The 20208-nt window shown below is 39.3% G+C and overlaps 1 protein-coding gene across 3 annotated transcripts in view; it reads left to right on the top strand.

The window, feature by feature from the left end:
• The window catches only part of GTDC1 (glycosyltransferase like domain containing 1), a 315221-nt gene that overhangs the window by 278947 nt on the left and 16066 nt on the right, over positions 1-20208 (top strand). For all 3 annotated transcript variants that reach the window (XM_015567145.1, XM_015567144.1, XM_015567143.1), the window contains one exon: positions 12033-12142. In XM_015567145.1, the coding sequence (XP_015422631.1) occupies positions 12033-12142 (110 nt within the window). The remainder of the gene's footprint in view (positions 1-12032; positions 12143-20208) is intronic.

Here is a 20208-nt window from a genome sequence, read left to right as displayed (position 1 = left end):
CATCTTCTGCCCTAGCCGGTTTGGCTCAGTGGATAGAGGATCCGGGTCAGGTTTCGGCTTGATCCCCGGCCCCGGTTGGGGCGCAGGCGGGAGGCAGACAATCAATGTGTGTCTCTCACATCACGCGATGTTTCTCTCTGTCTGTCTCCCTCCTTTCCACTCTCTCCAGAAATCAATGGAAAAAATATCCTTGGGTGAGGATTAATTTTTTAAAAATAGGCATCTTTTCTTTTGGGGGGGTTTACATATATTTCTGAAGCAAACCAGTGAATGAAAATAATCTCTCACCAATTACACTATATAATATAGTTGACTATCTTTTGTTACTCATTCTTTACCAGAAATAAATTGTTCTGATACCTAACCAACTGGCAGTAGCATATTTAATTAAGACTCTGGTTCCAGAGGCTTCTCATTCTGGAGAACCTTTTCTTAAAATAAATTCATAGCATGTGATGTTATTACAATCTTCAGAATCTTTTACTCTTTTCCCTATGAATAATTAATCTATCTTTGGTAGCTAATGTGAGTAGGTCTTAATAACTTTAAATAATAAACAAGAAGAGGCTGGAGTTACAAGAGTTGGGACTGAATTTTTTTATATAGTATTATGAAAAGGATTAAGTAGGATAATAGAGATTTATTCCATTTGTAAGAATGTAGTAGACGAGAAGAAACATATAATTAATACTGTTTATAAAGTGAAAAAAAGGCAACATATGTGACGAGAACACATCATTTTGAGCAGGTCTTTCTAGAACAGACATCCCATATTGCGTTCCTCCTTTCCCAGCCATCACCATGGCAATCTGGTGTGCTCAGCAGCTGCTGCCGACTAAGGAGACTGTCTCTTCTGGGAGATCTCTGTCAGCCAACAAACATGGCAGTCTCAGTCGGGTCTAGAAACAAGACAGACAATGTAAAATGGACAGAATTGCAGCATTTCCCACCCCCTCACCCCCCCATTAGAGAGAATTTTTCTGAATCACTCTGTCCATTTCTATTTTTAACATTTTTTAAATCAAAAGGAAGTTTTCGGATGAATTTTTTCTTCTTCGAATTATGATTCTTTCCCATATGATTGAAGTCCTTGTCATTTCTAGATGTGACAAAATGCCCACAACTGAATATGAAAACCTGTTATTAAGAATTGAAATCCATTTCAGTGAAAGGCATCTAATCATGCAGACCATGTTTAATTCTCTATTAAAAAAGAAAAAAAAAACATGATCCTTTATGTCATTTCATAGATGTATTCTACCATAGTTTTAAATATATAACTGTCACTGTTTGGCCATAAGGGGACCATCATTCACTCATTCCAAAGTCATATTTTGAGTGTCCACCAACTTCTGGAGTCAAAGGGTTTCTCTGAAATTGTGGAGCTTTCAGACTAATTGTAAGGGGGACAGCACAAGTAAATAAGAAGTAATGTAGAGCATGCTCATGACATCAGCAGCAGCTTCGGGATGTGGTGCAGTAGTGGCTCAGAGTGAGATGAGGCATCTCAAGGATGGTTGCCAGGGGCAATAAATTCAGAGTCAGTGAAGGAGACAGTGGACACACAGGGACCTCCTGGAGAGGAAGATGTGGTCCAGGCCCCATGATTGTAGGCACTAGAACTGTAGATTGGAAACAGCAGAGAGAAAGGGAGAGGCTGAGAATGAATGAATCGACACTCATTTGGAGGACTGGTGGGGGTGAATGATTGATGGAAATATTGAATGTTGCATAGGGAGGCTTAATTTCTATTTAATGGTTTCAGGTTAATGACATTTCAAAGAAGAGATATATAAGGAAAATCATCTTGAAGAGGATAATGTAACAGTGATTTGGAAACTGAAGTGACAGAGGAGGAGTGATGCTCAGTGGTGTTGTCAATGTATGAAGTGATAACATCCTATATAATAAAAGTGTAATATGCGGATCAACCAACCAGCCTAATGACTGGTCACTATGATGTGCACTGACCACCAGGGGGCAGACAACACAGGAGCTGCCCCCTGGTGACAGTGCACTCCCACAGAAGCCGGGCTCAAGGCTGGTGGTGGCAGGGCCTCTCCCACCTCCACTGCAGGGGGGAAGTAAGGAGCAAGGGGTACCAGACTGAGAGAGCCCCAGACTGCAAGAGGGATGTCTGACTGCCAGCTTAGTCCCGATCCCTGGCAAGCGGACATCCTCCAAGGGGTCCCAGACTGCGAGAGGGCACAGGCTGGCCTGAGGGACCCCACCCTAGTGCATAAATCTCATGTACTGGGCTTCTAGTTGTACTATAAAAATGGACTTTATCAAGCAAATATTAAATTACTTCTATTGGATGAAATAGCAAGGTTGGTAATAAGTTGATTGGCAGGACAAATTTGGAAGGAGCCTCCATGTTCAGAAATGTATCTGTTGGGCTTGAGATCCTAGAATACTGAGCTAATAAGAACATTTGGGCACCAGGGAGGAACTTGGCCAGTAGTGTCATATTTGATGAGGGTATCAGTTTAGTTTTAAGTATTATAGATGAGTTGTCATTGGAAGAACCAAGTTAACCTTCTATATATTCATCTGGTTATAAAGATAACAATCGACAGTAAGTAGAAATAAAAAGATTAGATTCATGGGAGATGATGCAGGTTTGGAGTCAACTCGATTTAATACCTTTTTAAGCTATGTGTCAGGCCTGTTCTAGACATGGGGAACACAGGGTAAGAAGAGGCATGAGCTTTCCCTTGTGGTGCAAATTATAGCAGAAGTGAGTATGTTCAATTTTGAAAACAGGATAGTTCCAAAAGGAAGGTTCATATTGTAGGAAGCAGGGGAAGGGCCTTGGATAGAGATTTGAAGTGGCTACATTTGCTGGATAGGAAGAAAAACAAGAATGGACTGAGTATTCTACAAAAGAGAAATTTTAAATAGATCCAGAGACATTGAAGCAGGCAACAGACTGAAAAATTTAAGAGGGAAGGGGGGAGAGGTGGGAAGAGATTAACCAAAGAACTTATATGCATATATGCATAATCCATGAAGGCCTGGGAGGGAGGGAGAGCAGGTCGGAGGGGGTCAAGGGAGGGGGTAAAGGGGACAGCTGTAATACCTTAATCAATAAAGAAAAACATGTCTGTTACATATTTACTGAAAATGGAATGTGTGGAATGACTGATACTGATCTCCTGTTTATAAAGTAAGGTGGGTTTGTGTAAAAATGCACTCACACAAATATATGTTTGCATATGCATAGAAATAAGTCAAGAAGTCTATTCACCAGACAGTTGTTAGTAGTGGTATCATCTGAAAAATACAGCTGTAATACTTTCAACAATAAAGATAAATAGGAAAAAATAATTCTACAAAAGAGAAATTTTAATGTTATAAAGAGAACTAGATGTCAATTTTAGTATTGTTTGAAACATCAAAAAATTAGACACAAATGTCCATTAGTAGGAGAATTTACTTTAAAATTGCGAAATATTATGTAACCATTTAAAATGAAATACCTCTATGCACTGATATGCATAAATGTCTAAAAATGGAACTCCCATTTGACTCAATGATCCCCCTTCTAGGAATATATTCCAAGAAACTGGAAACATCAATCAGAAAGGATATATGCACCCCCTATGTTCATAGCAGCACAATGTACCATAGCTAAGATTTGGAAACAGCCTAAGTGCCCATCAGCAGAGGAGTGGATTAAAAAACTGTGGTATATCTACGCAATAGAATACTATGCTGCAGTGAAAAAAAGAAGGAATTCTTGCCATTTGCCACAGTATGGATGGAACCGGAGAGCATTATGCTAAGCAAAATAAGCCAGTCAGAGAAAGATAAATATCACGTGATATCAGTCCTTTGTGGAATATAATGAACAACATAAACTGATGAACGAAAACAGATTCAGGGACAGAAAATCATGGATCAAACCGTCAAACTTCAGAGGGAAGGTAGGGGAGATCTGATCTCCTGTTTAAAAAGTAAGGTGGGTTTGTGTAAAAATGCACTCACACAAATATATGTTTGCATATGCATAGAAATAAGTCAAGAAGTCTATTCACCAGACAGTTGTTAGTAGTGGTATCATCTGAAAAATAGTAGAAATACACACACACACACACACACACACAAATATATAATTATTTGTATTTTATTACAATGGGTGTGCTTTTTTTACATTTGAAATTTCTTTTGAAATAATTGTACATTCACATGCATTTGTAAAAAAAATACAGAGTCCATTTTGAGGCTCTGATGATGCAAATGTTGGTTCTTCTGTTCTTGTCCCACTGGTCCCTGCAGTTCAGTTCTTTTCCATTTTTTATTGTTTTCTATGTTTCTCTCTGTTGTTCATGTTGGATAAATTCGGTTGATCTCATGATTAATGATTCTACTGTCTGAAATATCCTGTCTACTATTGACCCTTTCCAGTTAGGTGTTTGTTGTTGTTGTTGTTGTTCTTGTATTTTTCACTGCTATTATTTTCATCAGATACTTGCTGAAATTGAGCACTTTAAAACCTGAATATAAGCTTCCTGGCAGTGAGCGTAAAACAGGAAACAAGAATTACATGTCTTCCTCTCTGAAGAAGCAACAGTTCTCAGGGACAGCAGAGAGTTTCCTAGTTTCCTAGAGGGGTAGCTCTCAGGATAACTAGCAAGCGGTTTTGAATGTATTTCTATATATCCCTTGGAGGGAAATAATATAATCCGAAAGAAAATCTAAATGATTAGTTGGTTGCAAATTACAGCCCCAATCACCACAGTCAACAGGGAGATTATTACAGAGGGAAATGGAAAGACAGTAATGCACTGGGGAGAGGAAAGAGTTTTCAAAGAACCTCCCAGATCTGAGAGGAAGTAATTACATTATGATGGTTTAAAATATGTGGAATGGTGGCTGCTGCTGAAGTAACATCTCAAGGGTGGGGAAGACCCAATTCATCTTGATTAAGACACTTCATGGCCTACCAGTTCTCTCAGGCATGGATGTCTGCAGCTTCCTGGCCAGAGTTGCAGAGGAAGCGAGCTCATTGGCAAGTCAGACAGCTGAATGAAATTACTGTGGACAGTGTCCAGGGAGAATAGAAATCATTGTTGAAGAGAATCAGCCTGGGGGGTCTGAGTTTTAGCAATGGGGGGATTTAAAAAGAAATCATATTATGATACCTAATGGGGAAAAATAATTTGTTGAATATGGTTTTTCTGGGTGGCCTTCTGATGGAATAAGTGGGAAGATTTAACTGGGGAGGAGGTCATTGGGTTACAGTTTGAATCCACTACTTGGAAACCAAGCAAGGATTCTTCTAAGAAAGTTGAGTGTAGACAATGATGTCCAAAGTTGGAGAAACCATAAAATACATGAGAGTGAATGGTGCAGGGGTGAGGATTGCTATTGTTGAGAGTACTCTCATCCAAGAGAATGGACAAATGGGAGAATGGGGGCACAGTAGAGAAAACATAGGCGATAAGAAAAGAGGGACATAGCTACTGTTCTAAGATGAAGTGAGCTGTTAAAAGTCACCTAGAAATAGTACATCATTGGAATTGTTGTTGTCAATAGATATGGTCAGGTAAAAGGATTAACTTTAAAATGCCAAATCTATAAATGAAGAAAATGTGGAGTAGGAACAGGCTTTAGTAAGGAAACTGAATATGAGAACACGGATCTCTTACGGAGAAGCAAGGTAGAAAATATGGAGCGCTAATAGACTGAATTGTGAAAGGCATCCCTCCCTCTGCTATTAAAAGGAAAGTTGAGAATGTGAGTATGTAGATGGCACAAAACCCTGATATGCATAAATTAAAATTTTATTTTTCTACAACTTAATTTCTCTGCAATGAACCATTTCAATATGGTGCTAGAAAGTTCAGGCTTTCTGTCTTCCATTTTCCTGGTCCCCATTCCTCATAGGCTGCTGATGAAGGATCCCATGTTCTGTCTGCCTGCTGCTCTGGGATTCTTTCATGACATTCACAGAAATTGTGGTTCCACTTTTAATGCCTACCACATCTTGGGAATCTCTTACAGATGTCCTCAGTACTGCCTGCCTAGGTACCTATAATCAGATGTTTACTCTCTGGAGTCCTGGTTCTTCCCCAGGCTTCTAACCCAGGAAGCATAGTGCATGGCCTCTGGGATTCTCAGAGTGCTGTTCTCACCTCTCCTCCATCGGTCCTTCATGTTTCTTATCGAGACATGAAATAGTAACACAGGGTGGGAGGGGGTATGCTATAGTCTCCTGGCATTTTTCTTAAATACTTGTACCTAATCTGAAATCCTCACCATTTCTACAAAGGTTTTTGCTTCTGTAATCAAATAAGAATACTGCTCCTCTTTTGGAGGGGCTTTTCCCCATGCCTTCCCTAAAGCAATGAACATAAAACATCTTAGCAACTTGAATGTGTTGGAGTGAGAGGAGAGGGTGGAACAAATTGGTTAAATTTCTAAAATATTAAAATACCACAAATATCAAAGATAAAAAGAATGAGAGAAGCCAGAGTGGATAGTCTTGGCCAACTGTAAGTAAATGATCGCGGGGAAGGCTAGTCGAGTTCAAGAAAGAGAGGCACTGATGGGGGTGGGAAGGGAAGTTGAGAAGTTGGTGGTTAATAAGACTATTGGCTAAAGTCTACTTGAAGCCCCATTTAGAAGCAGAAGCAGCACATGTGGAGGAAAACCAAAATTATTGCTATGTCAGGTATGGAGAGGAGACTGGCAAGTTTATGGCCCTAGAAAGGATAGTGGAGAAATAAATGATCATAACAACTAAACCAGGCGGGTAAATAGAAGTCTTATGTTTTTGAGTAAGGAACACATCGCTGATTTTGGAAGTAAAGCAGAACTTCATACTGAGGAATTAAGATGCAGGTTAGCAGAGTATTATAAAGATAAAGAAGTTAGAAACCATGGCATTGGAGAGATCATAATTCCATATTACTTTTTCATATTCTTATTGTCATCTCTTATCTAATGAGTTTTAACCTTCCATAATGAGAACCTAAGGAATGTTCATACTTGATGGTCTGGAAATTAAACCATGGCCTGTACATACCAACTCTTTATATTATTACATGTTGAAAGAAAAAAGTCAAAAGCTGTATAGAAGAAAGAATATGACTTCGGAGTGATAAGACATAATTTCAAAGGCAGACTTGAATTCTTCTATGTGATCTTGGATAAACAAATAATTTATTTGGATGACCCTTGGTTGAGAGGCTTAAGTATTATTAGGATCAGGTGCCTGACATGGAATCTTGAACATAGTAAGAGACCTATAAATATAATCCATTTTTCTGACATCTTTATTTGTTCAACAGATATTTTAAAGCAGCTACTTTTATGCCCTAGATAATGTATTAGTCAGTATGGGCCACACTGCCTTGCTGTAATGAAGATTCCCCCCCCCCAAAAAAAAAAAATCTCAGTTGCTTAAACACAACAAAAGTTTACTTCTCTCACTAACTCAAAGCCTGCTGCATGTTTATGTAGTTTTATGGGGCACCTCTCCTCTATGTAGCAATCCAGACCACCTCATTCTCTGAAGCGAACCATCTTAGGTTAAAACAAGACTTCTGTAAGGATCCCTGCAGCAGAGAAAGCTATGCAGAACTATTCTCAGATGTTTCCAACTAGAAGTGACACACATCAATGGGCTTGCAACCCATTGGTCAGAACTGGTCCTGTAGCCTCCTCTCCTTCAAGGGGATAAATGTGCAATCTGTGTGCTAAAAATGAGAAAAGAACCAGGTATTGATGAACACAAGCAGTGTCAGGCACTACTTGGCAAGCCACTGGGTGCTTAGGAATGAACAAAACAGACATCATTTATCTTTCTCTCATGGAGCTCTCAATGCAGTGGCATGCTGCTAGCAAGGCTACAAGGCTGTATGGAGCCAGGTTTCTACCCACGCAAGGCAAGGAACTCGGTCAAAGAGATTGCATTCAATAAGTGTAAAGTCGTGTGGGGAAATAGGAACGGGGAACCGTTGAGTGTAAGTGACGAGTATGGCGAACTTAGCAATCCTCAATAAATATTTACTCAATGAATGTTAAGTGAGGACTAGGAAGAAATTTAGCTCTAAAAAACTAAATGGGAAAGCAACAGAGAGAGAACAGATATAGGAGAAAAAACACATGGGAACAGTTTATGCTTTTCAAATGTTCTGAATAATATTTGGGAATAAAAGCTGTTCCTGCTATATCTGCTGCTTCCAGTAGCCTGAAATATTTCCATGCTGGTCTCCGCTGCCACAGTCGGGCTGAGGAAGAATGAGTCCCAGCCAGACTGCTTCATTCTTAGGACTCAAGAATGTAGGGATTGTGGGGAAGCTTGGACCCTGACTCACCTTCTAGAATATTTTATGATGAATCAGCTTTGCTCAATGGGCAGCTGTCATGTAGAGGGGTCACAGGAAATGAGGAATTATGCTACTCTAAACACTGAAAATGTTAACAGAGCTAAGCACAAGTCCTGTGAATACCATTTTATGGCAAATGTTAGAGGTGGTTCCTTAAAATATTAAAATGATTTATATTTTTTAAAGTTTGTTAAAAATGATAGAAAGCATGTGAAAAAAAGAAACATGTATAATGCAGTGTTTAGAGATAAACCTTGTTAATATTTTAGTACAGTTCATTCCAAACTTTTTTCTAGGCACATACATTCATCGTATAAAACAGAACATATAACAAATACTATGTCACTGCCCTTTTACTTAACCGCCTTATCATCTCATTGGGTTGTTTAGAGATGGCCACCATTATAAACAATGCTGTTATGAAAGTACTCTGGCTGAATTTCTGTGTACCTCTTTAATTATTTCATAGGGTAATTTTTCTAAATTGGAATTACTGGGGCAAAAATTATATATATTTTAAGACTTAATTATGTACATTACCGAATTGCCCTCTAAATTATCACTTCAATTTACATTCCTACCAGCAATGGATGAGAGCGGAAGAGTGTTTAGGGAACATGTACGTCTCCAGGGAATTGAATATATTGTGAATGTGTGTTTAATCTTGACAGCTATTGACAGACAGGGCCACTCATCTTGTGTTTAATGCTATATGCTAAAATCATGAGAGTTTCACGTTAGACTTCTTAGAAAGGACATCAAGACAGACACATATTCTGCTGAATGGGTTCATTAGTGTCACGGTGCTGGCATAAGATCCATGGATGGCCCATTGGGTATCTGGAATGAGTGCCTTTTTCGACAAAAAAATTCTGAGCTCTGCCACTGCTATGTCCATACCTGGGTGTATGGCTGTGGCTAAATGTCTGTGTGCATCTTTAATAATTGTCTAAATATTAGGCAATTTCCCACTTTCTAAAGAGAAAAATCCAGAAAAAAATGTCAGCTAAATTGACTATGGGACATAGAAGAAATAGTCGTGTGTCTATTTGTGTTAAGTAATCTACTAATTTATACATAAATAATACTTCAAAGCACAAAGCATGTAGCATATTTTTAGAAGTATTGCTCTTTTCCCACCCTTATAGTTCATCAAGCCGTTTTAGTCCAATACCACCTCCAAAGGCTTCTTGACCTCAGAAAAGTGCCACCTTTTCAGGCAGCGGGCATGTCCCCATCCCCTGCCATCTGGAATTCAGTCTGAGTGGTGTGAGGTGCAAGCCTTGTGAAACTGTATGATGCCAGCCCTGGAAATCTCCTGAACTATAAACACCCGCTTGCTACTCATGGTCTTCTTAACCACTATGATTAAACAATTTGAAAGTTGATGTTACTGATATCACCTCTCTTCCCCCTTTCGCCAGCCTCCACCAATTACATGTTTTTGACAGCGTCCAACTCTTCGAATTGTTAGGTTATGTCCCCGCAAATAATCCCTAGCCCAGTGCAGTATCAAATTCCTTTGCTTCCTTTTTCACCAGGCATTCACTGCTCATCCAGAATGCTCATCAGTGGACACTGTTTCCGATTAATGCAGCTTCCCTAAACAGAGCTGGGTTCAAAATAATTGAGAGAGTGCCTGGTATTATGAGAAACTTTATAAGAACTTTAGTATAACATGATTCTTTTTCTCAGGGATAATTTTGGGTAAGAAAAAAATCTCACCTTACATTCGTCCTTACAGTGTAATCAAAAAAGGAGGAGATTCATACAAATCTCTTTTGTGTTCTTATGCAGAGTGACTATTGAATATGAAAGCTTTTGTTCACCAATAAAAATTACCTTAAAAGTACAGTAGGATTGTAATGCATTTATCTCTTATAAAAACACTGAAAATAGAGGTTTATAAAGCCTGCTGCTTTGGAAGCACATTGGAATCTTTTAAGAACTATAGCTTCTACCCAACTAAACCTCCTCTCAACCCCAAACCACAGCTACATTTACTTTAATACAAAACAAACAAACACAACACCAGCAGGAAATATTTAGAATAAATACTCTCTTGGGGATCCATAGCCAAAATTTTTGGAACTCAAAATAAAAAATTTAGAGAAGCTAAGTGGCTAAATGTCCCTATAGGGTTACTCCCTCTTTAAGATATATTATGTTGTATTGTTTCCATTCTTTTCATCTAAGTATTTCCAAAAGAATCAAACTAAAAGAACACATTACAGATTAAGTGGCAGCTATTTGATTGATATGGGTGGAGGTAGCAAATGGTGTACTCTTTGCTCTCGAACTATTTGGGGTCTTTTTGTTGCCTACAGCAGTAGTGTGTGTATTTGAGAACTATCCCAAAACTTCCCCATGGTACATGTATGTAACCCGCATTATCTTAAAAAGACAAGAGCACTTTGCCACTGCATTCTTTATTATATGCAGTAAGTCAAACTGAGCAATATAGAGCTTAAAATAACTTGTTACTGAATTCTGATCCTGTAAGAATTTACAATTGCATGAGATTAGAAATGCCATTTTTAAATGTTATTCAGAAGATGCATTTGTTTTAATTCTTGATACTGAAAATATTGACTGAATTGGGAATTAACATATTTAGGTTTGCAGATGTCATTTTTCATGAGATTTCTTAAATGATGTAATTTTCATATTTTATATCTCAGTTTGATCAATTTACAGATTTATTTTTACATAATTAGTTGGTAAATGAGAAATTCAATTGCTGATATATAACTATTTCTCTGTGATATAGAAAATAAATTAAAATTCTGAATTATAAATAAAAAAGCAAATATTTTGAAGACATCTGGTCCACATCTGTGTGAAATAAGATAATTTAAAACAGTGTAATTAAAGGCAAGAAATACTAGAATATTCACACCTTAGAATGTAAAAAATAACTCACTCATTTTAATGTGATTCTTGAATTGTTTTTTTTTTTTATTTTTGTGTCCTTTAGCCTCTCATTCTGTCATTGCAACGAAGACTGACAAGCTAAACAAACAAAAATAAGCCATGTTTTTTTTAAAGTCTGTATGAAATGAAAGAATTATGTGTCAACTCACCTCCACTCCTAAGTTAATGTCAGTGGACTTAGACTCAGGCCAACCCCTTTTGATGTATTTATAATTCTCCATTCAGTTATTTGAAATAGAGATTGGTGAGAGAGTCTGTAGTCTCACTTCCTAAATCATGTATGCCTTGTGGACACCAAGGGCTCAGCGACTGCGAGGGGAAGGTATTCACACTCATGGAAATGGCAAGCATGTTTGGTACATCCTCATGATCAGCAGAGCCATCCTTTAAAGACTGGTCTTCTCTTCTTAAAACCTGTGTTATGTGGGAAATTAATCATTTTAGGGGAGAGGAAACTACACTAGCCTTTCTATAATCTAACAAAAAAAAATGTGAAAAACATGATAGACTTTTCCTTTAATAAAAGGCTGCAGACCCTTAAGATTCAATAGGACTGGGTGTTGATACATGGCAAATAATATTTATGAAAAAATTCAGTGTTGATGCGACAATATAAGGTGATGGGGGAAATCTCTGCTTGGACACCAGAGACTCTCCTAACAATGGACCATGAAAGGAACTGATACTGTGAGAAATGAAAATGCTTTTCTTAACGCAGACCCTAAGGTACCACAAGTTATATTTTGTGTTTATTTCCAGGGAGCACGATAAAGATCCTGATAGTTTTTTTAAGGTATTAATGCACCTTAAGGACTTAGGACTCAATTTCCACGTATCCGTCCTTGGAGAAACCTTCACAGATGTTCCAGGTATCTATTTTGAATTTTCCCGTGTGTATTTTTATAGATGGCATAGCGCTACAGATTACATATTAACTTCCATGTTTCCCTTTGTTAGAATAATCAAGATGAGCACTGTTAACCAAAAGATTATACAATGGCATTAAAGCGGGATTCAATTAAAAAAAATACTTAAGTAAGCATTCTTTGACTTAAGTCGAGAACGTGAAGTCATCTCTTTTATCAGATATAGTTTATACAATGCAGCTAGATGTAAGTACAATATATTGCTTTAGGCATCTTCACACTTAAGGAAAGTGGAAATTTGTAATTGGATATACAACCTCTCACCTCTGGGATCATTGGCTTGAATCCTGCTCACGTGGTGATGGCTGAAATGCATTACCATCTGTTAGGTGGCCTATGTAAAGCATTTGGGCATCAAACGTGTAATGTAGAGTAGGCCACAGCCCATGTTATTGTTGTCATTGGTCCATACATATTTATTGAACTTGAGAAAATTAGCAAAAATCCTAAGCACTTAAGTATTTGTGTTTTTTAAGCTTTGGCTGTTCAGCATTTTTTAACTCCAAATAGACAGATAACTAAAGTTCAGAAATGACCTTTACCATGGAGCATTATAACTCTTAAAGACCACTTAAGGTTTACCCTCACCTAGTAGTACTTCTTGATTCTGATTCAATGCTAAGAACTACACCCAGCCTGTACCTCCCTAGCCTCATCTGATATGGCTCATCTTATGCCCTCTGGGCTTGTGGAGACCAATCTTTCTTCTGTTCCTCTAAGGCCCCTGGCTTCCTTAGACCTTTGGGCATTTGCCTGTTTATTTCTATTTTATCCTTTTGCTCTTAGCTCAAGGGCATTTTCTTTTAATATGAAGCTGTATCATGGTCTCATGGAACCTATACTTCTACTTCATGGTGCTTACCTCAGTTTCTAATCTTACAATTATGTGTAAATGTTTATCTCACCCCCCACCCCCCCTCCCCCTCCCCAGAAAATAATTTGGTTGATGCGTGGCTGTAAAGAAAGAAGGAAGAAACCGTCAGCCCATTTGCAGCGTGGCTGAGTTCAGTTTGACTTGTGTCAGTTGATGAGTTAGGCGTCTAGAGGATGTCCCTTTGCTGAAGTCTCCTGGGCCAGTTCTATGGAGAGTTTGTAGGCCCCTACACCAAACAAGACTAGGATTTTACTCAAAGGGCTGCGTTCTTGGCCTTACGGTCTCCTCTCGTACATTAACATTGAGTTATTTAGAGGAGCACGAAGGATTGAAAGTGAGGTGGGGAGCAGTGAAGGGCCCAAGTACTGAGTGCTAGTAGTTACAGGCCGATCTTATTCCTCACCTCAGCTTCATTCCAACATGTTTTCACTGAGCACTGTGGAAGGTGGATCCATTGTGAGCAGGACAGAGTCCCCACCCTCAGAGACCTCTGCCTTAGGAAGACACACATGTAACTAATAGGTTCCAAGGATGCTGTGAACTAGTTAAAGAAGGCTGGGGCAGCCCCCAGACAGGGGCATCATACCATCTATGTGCTTGCTTCTCTTCCTAGTCTCACGCGGCTCTTTCTGGCCTTATCCTCTGGTCCATCTCTGGCATTTCAAATATAAATGGACTCGCTTTGTGGCTACAGCACTTTGCCTTGCCCCACAGAAGGAGCCTGACTTGTGCAGATGAATGAGCCTGATGGCTTTCAGGTTGTGCTCCTAGAAGCCACCTCGCCCGGCTTCACTCCAGACGTGTCCTAACAGGCCACCCGGTGTAACGTCAGCCATTCTTGTCACCATTCTGGTTTATTTAACAAGCCCTGTATTCCAGGCATTGTTCTAAGCCTCGTTCTAAGCATCGTTCTCCATTTTTTTCCCCTCAGGTGGGGAAACTGAGGCTTAAAGAAATTAAGTAGGATCACACAACTAGGTAGTACTTTAACCACTACTTTCTGCTACCCTTCCATGTTCTTGTTTTCTGACCCTAAATTTTCTGCAAGTGTCAACCTTCTTTTTTCCCAAGTCACCATCCAGTACCCCACAGAAAGGGCTGCCTGGCAGGCCTGCACTTCCTTGCCTGGTGCCTCATCAGCTTGTCTAAAAGGCATATCATACAACCAGTTTCCATACTGTTTAACATCAGCCAGAAGAATGACTTTCAATGTTGTCAACAATCCTACCTATGTAATTGGTAAGGAAATGGTTTTCTTATAAAAAGTTAATATATATGACTGCAAGAGCATTAATTACTTTTTTCTTGAGATATGATTTATATATAACATCATATATGTTTAAGATGTACAAAGTGTTTACTTTGATATATCGCAATATGAATGATTACCACCATAGCTTTAGCTTAGACCTCTATCACGTCATTTCTGTTTTGTGGTAAAAACATTAAAGTTCTAGTCTTTTAGAAATTTTTCAATATTTAATACAGTATTGTTGACCATAATCACCATTAGATCTCCAGAATGTAGTCTTCTAGTTACGAGTTCGTACATTAATGACTCTTTATCCAACTTCCTTCCTCTTCGCTCTCCGCAGAGCTCTTAGGGAGAGCTAGCGCATGTCTGAGTGGTGCCATCAGTGCCAATGAGTTGTTCTGCCCTTTGTGATGAAACAAACAATCTCCATTAATTTTTTTTTTTTTTGGAAAATGGTAAAATGATAATAGAGCAACTTTGTAGAGTCTCCATACAGTTGATTATTTTCAAGTATGCCTTAAGTATTTTTAAATTATGTCGTAAGGTCTTTATAATCCTTTTTCTGAAAAATGAGATCGATTCAGAATATTGATTTGAGTTTATAGCTCTTTGGTGTCATTCTTTCTTTTAACAAAAGGGGAGAGAGATCTAGGACAGTGACGGCTCCAAGTTCTCACAGCTGGGCCACGTGTGGGACTGGCAGCAGGGAATGGTAAAGTTAGGAGAGAACCTGGAGTTGGTTTCCTCATCCCAACTCATTCCTGTATGTGTTCAATAAATGCTGTTTTAAATATCGACTTTGTGCCAAGCACTGAACTAGACATTTAAGATGAAATGGTGAAGAAAGCTGCCATGCTGTAGTCCCACTCCGTGCTTCATTCAACACTTACTAGAATGTTCTTTTAAAACATTAGAGCTGACATTTCTTGAACACTTAACATATGGCAAGTACTGTTCTGAGCGCTTTATGCATTGTGTTATTTACTCTTTACAACAGTCCTGTGAAGTAGGCACTATTGCGATCACCATTTTACAGCTGAGGAAAAGAAGGCGCAGGGAGGTTAAGTCACTTGTCTAAAGTCGCCCATGCACCCAGTTATGAAGGCACAATTCAAACCTCGTTGGTCTGCCTCCAGTCCATTGCTCAGCCTATCCTCTGAGTGGAAGTCCACAAAATCATCCATGTTTTACAAGTAAGAAAGGAAGTGATAAACGTGGGAAATTCCTGGCCTGGCATGTGAAATCATTTCCAATCAAAAGTTAAAACAAGCCGAAACCGGTTTGGCTCAGTGGATAGAGCGTCGGCTTGCGGACTGAGGGGTCCCAGGTTCGATTCCGGTCAAGGGCATGTACCTGGGTTGCGGGCACATCCCCAGTGGAGGATGTGCAGGAGGCAGCTGATGTTTCTCTCTCATCGATGTTTCTAACTCTCTATCTCTCTCCCTTTCTCTCTGTAAAAAATCAATAAAATATATTTAAAAAAAAAAGTTAAAACAAAAACAAAAAACTTCAATTCATTTCCTAAACATCTTCCTTTTTAGATGTTCAAGTGAGCTCTCTCTCTCTCTCTCTCCTGCCTGGAATCATCAAAAGAAAGGTGTTAATAATAGTATGAAGTGGAAAGTTATCCCAAATAATACTTGGCATATATTTATTGTTCAATAAATATTTTTAAAATGAGTGAAAAAAGAAGATTTGGTGTAATAGAATAATATAATTTGCATACCATATCAGATGAAGAAACCCTTACATTGAAATAATTTTCAAATACTAGATGGTTAATGAATGAAAATAGTGAACCCTAAGACTCAAGGAAGTTCTAATTGGTCTTATATTACATTTCCTGCTTTAATACAGGTGACTTTGACTTAACATAAATCTATTTTTCAATCTTTTTATTAGCTGTCAGGTCTTACATCTGTCAGAGTAAGTGGAATTATGCTAAGCTAACAGATAACGTTAAAGTCTCAGTGACTTAAAACACGCAAGATTTATTTCCTATTCATGCTATATGTTTATCGCAGGTGGGCAGTAGTATTCTCCTGTTACAGTCACTCAGGGACCCAGGCCTTCAGAGAGGCCCCTCCTCAGACATTGCCAGCTACCCTGCCAGGTGGAGGAGAAAGCTCGGAGGTTCTCCTGTGATGGATTCAGTGCTCTGGCCTCAAAGTAACATAGGGCTCCACTCAGCTCATTGCTCAGAACTTGTTGCAAGGCACTGCCCAACCATAAGGGGGGCCAGAAAATTCAGTCCTGCTTTGAGCCCCAAATTGGGAGAGTAGAACTATTTGATCAGTTGCACTATTGACCACAATAGCTCTTTAATATGCATCATGACCTGTGTCTCATTAGAGAGAAAAACAAGCTCATCGGAGAAGTCTACCTTAGTCTGCAGGAGTCTATCCTGGTTGAGTAAAGAGCTCTTAATACATAATAATGTGTGGTCTGCAGTCTTCTTGCTGGAGACAACCCCACTGGTGTCTGAAGATACTTCTAGCAACCCAGTCCCATTAGGCAGAGCAGATGTGAAGTCCAGCGGGTCTCTGTGGGAATGGAGTCAATTATCACTTACTGGTGGCGTGGCATTTTGGACAGTTTGTGGTGTCAATCAGGAGTGGTTTTGCCCTCCACCCCAGGGGACATTTGACAACATCCAGAGATGTTTTCGTTGTTACCACTGCTGGGGAGAGGATGTTACTGGCATCTAGTGGGTAGAGGCCAGGGATGTTGCTACACATCCTACAAGGCACAATAAGGGCCCCCACAACAAAGAATGATCAGACCTAACATGTCAGTGGTGCCAACGTTGAGAAACTTTGATTTACTGGAATTGAAGTCAGAAGACCAGGTTTGGAAGTGGGTCCTGTACCCCTCAAGGCCAACCTCAGTCAATCCATCTGTGCAATGCAGAGGAGGAGGTGGAAAGGGAGAGAATAATAAAACCACCTGCCCTGTCCACCTCGGTGAGTTAGTGAGGGTTTCTGCACAATTAGATAATTTGGGGGAAAGTGCTTTCTAAAGTACTAGCTTGCAGATTTTACTGCGAGACTCACGTTCTCCCCTCAGTTTGCATATGGACTGAGTCTTTAACGCATCTTGGATCTGAAGAAGACTTAAGGACACTAAACCTTAAAAGTTCATTCTCGCCATTACTTTAAATCCAGAAAATGGAAAGGTCATTCTGCTCCAAGGAGCATCCCTCAGACTCCACGCTCCAAATGAGCCAAAGCCAAGAAGCTCCTCAATGCAAATATTTTCTTTTGGGCCAGTTCTCATGACAAGGTCACATTGTTAGCCCTTGAGATGGTTTAAAAAAAAAAAAAAGCAAATGCTTAAGATATCAAATCAATGGAATGTGTTTGTATACTTAATAATTTCCCACAAATGATCATTCTAAACAAAATATTTTTTTCTGTGAAGAGCCAAAACCTTACATCAGGGTTCTTCTTTCCTCCTGGGGACAGGACGGGAGGAGCTTCGGCCTCAGGCATGAGGGCTGGGGCGGAAAGTAAAAGCCTGGACTCAGTTCTGGCAGACAGAAGTCCTGCTGGTTCACCTTTAATGTGAGGTTAAGAACAGTATGTGGAAGGCTTCTGGTTAGTATCTGGCATGACAGTGGTTATTACTGTGAACTTGGCATAGTCCTGATCTTTAGCTCTGGAGTCAAATGGTGGGTAATTATATAACGTTTTCCTCCCTCCCATCTCCCTTTTCACTCAGCTCCCAGCTCCAGTCTCAGTTTCAGCAGAGCAGCCGTACTGAGGGGGACGTAATAGGAAGGTCCTAGGAACCCAAATAACTTACAAAGATACAAAATTTTGCTACAAGGGGAGCCCAGCAGACGGAAAGCTATTAATATGTTGGTCAATGTTGAATTGTAAGATGAAATAAATGTGCCGGTAAAATTGAATAAACTTATTCACTTTTTAAACCATACCATTCCCCAAACCAATTTGTTTTTCTTTCATTCTCTTTCTTTCCTGCCCCCTGACCCGATATCTACTCATCCCCCTAACAGAAGTATTTAGAATTCCTATTGTGGTCCTGTCTGGGAAGTTAAAAAACAAAACAAAAAAAAAGTTTTTATAATTACATTTCATTATATCATAACCTTATTGATGTGGTAATATTTTCAAATAATTTTGAATACTTTATTTCATAACCCTTACAGCAATCTGGTGACTAGATAAATATTAATATCCACAATTTACAGGTAAAGAAATGATTTATATTGGCTCCATTTAAATAGCCTGGATCTGAGACATATGCTCAGTAGACAAAGCCACGTTCACATTTTTCTTAGAAACAGGCATGTGGTCACTTTCCCAAGAATATGATGGGGGAAGTCAGTTTCCCAAGAATCTCATTAAAAACTGAAGTCTTCTGTCTCCCAGTCTTTTTCTGGAGAAAATAAAAATATAATGGGAAAGTAAGGAAGATTCAAATAAATGTAGATATATATGTTCCTGACAGGGAAAAATAAACACTGTGATGGAAATGACGATATCACAAGATAATTTATGAGTTTAACAAGAGTCCGGTTAAGATGCCAGAATATTAACTTTATATATTTGCACACAGTAGTTCCAAATAAATAAACAAATGGGCAGAGGATCAAAGAAATCAGTTTACAAAGGAATAATGAAGAAAAACCCTCCCTACCAGATTCAGAACGTGTGTGAAGTGGTAACTTTAAAAGGGTACTTTACAGATTCAAAAACATGAAAGCAGAAAAATGAGCGAAAATAGGGAATCCAGAAATAAACTCAACTTGTATAGAAATTTAATATCCAACAAACTTTAACAAAATTTAACACACTTATTTCAGATCTAAAATGTAATATTTTTTTTAGTGAGAACAAGAACTTGAGTAAAATGAATAGCTTCTTAAGTTAAATACCTTGCCCCAAATCACACATGCATAGAGATGATTCTACCTGAAGAAATAAATACCATATCAAATTCTAGGGGGAAAATCTTTAATATGTCTAGTAATTAAATAAGTGTACATACAGAGAATTTATGGAAGAGCAGTTGCATTGTCCAAAGCAACAAGAGGAAAGGCATAGCCAAACTCAGACAGGTCAACCTTTGGGGAAACGTGTGGGTTACTATACCTTCTCTTTGACTCAGTAATTTTACATCAGAGAATGGACACCATGGCAATAATCCCCGTGACTCGTGGTTTCAAGGTCCCAGTCATTGCCCTTATCTCCTGGGGCCTTGAATCCTACAACGGCTAGAGGTTGGGCTCCAAGCCTTTGGACACTGACATTCAATTCCCCCACTGCTGTCAGCAGTCTTCTCTCTAAAGCCAGACCACCCAAGAAGAGAATCCAGCAGTATGACTGCTAATAGGAATGTGTCTCAGGGATTTCTGCAGGATGAACTTAAATTTCCTTTGTAGCAAATGGGGTTCTCCGAACCCCACCCCAACCTCATCCCTCATGAATCCCAGTTTTCTCTGTCATTTTCTGAATATGTCTGTGCAGTTACCTGTCTTCTATTCTTTGTGGTTTAAATTCTTCTGTCCCTCTTCACATAGCCTCAGGCGTACCCTTTCTCCTTCTGGCAAAATCCCAACTCCAGCTGTGCCTGTCCGGTCTCTGCCTCTCCCTTTCCTTCCTCATTGCTCCCAGCACCCAGATTCCTCCCTCCGTTGAAAAGCATATATCACTCTGCACTGTGGCCAGCTGTCACTTGGCTGCCGTAAGGGACTCTGGTGTAACTGACTCTGAGCTTGTGGGTGAAGAGAACAGCTTCTGAAACAGGCACAACACAGAGCAAGGGTCAGCCAGACTTCCAGTGAGCAGGACAAGCTGCCCTGGTCCGGATACCCCTGACAAGGGCGATGTGCCCACTCGATTCTGAGAAGCTCTC

Source organism: Myotis davidii, unplaced genomic scaffold (assembly GCF_000327345.1).
Source record: "Myotis davidii unplaced genomic scaffold, ASM32734v1 scaffold560, whole genome shotgun sequence".
Lineage (NCBI taxonomy): Eukaryota > Metazoa > Chordata > Mammalia > Chiroptera > Vespertilionidae > Myotis > Myotis davidii.
The sequence above is the reverse complement of the archived record's forward strand: the minus strand, read 5'-3'. Positions and strand labels throughout refer to the sequence as shown.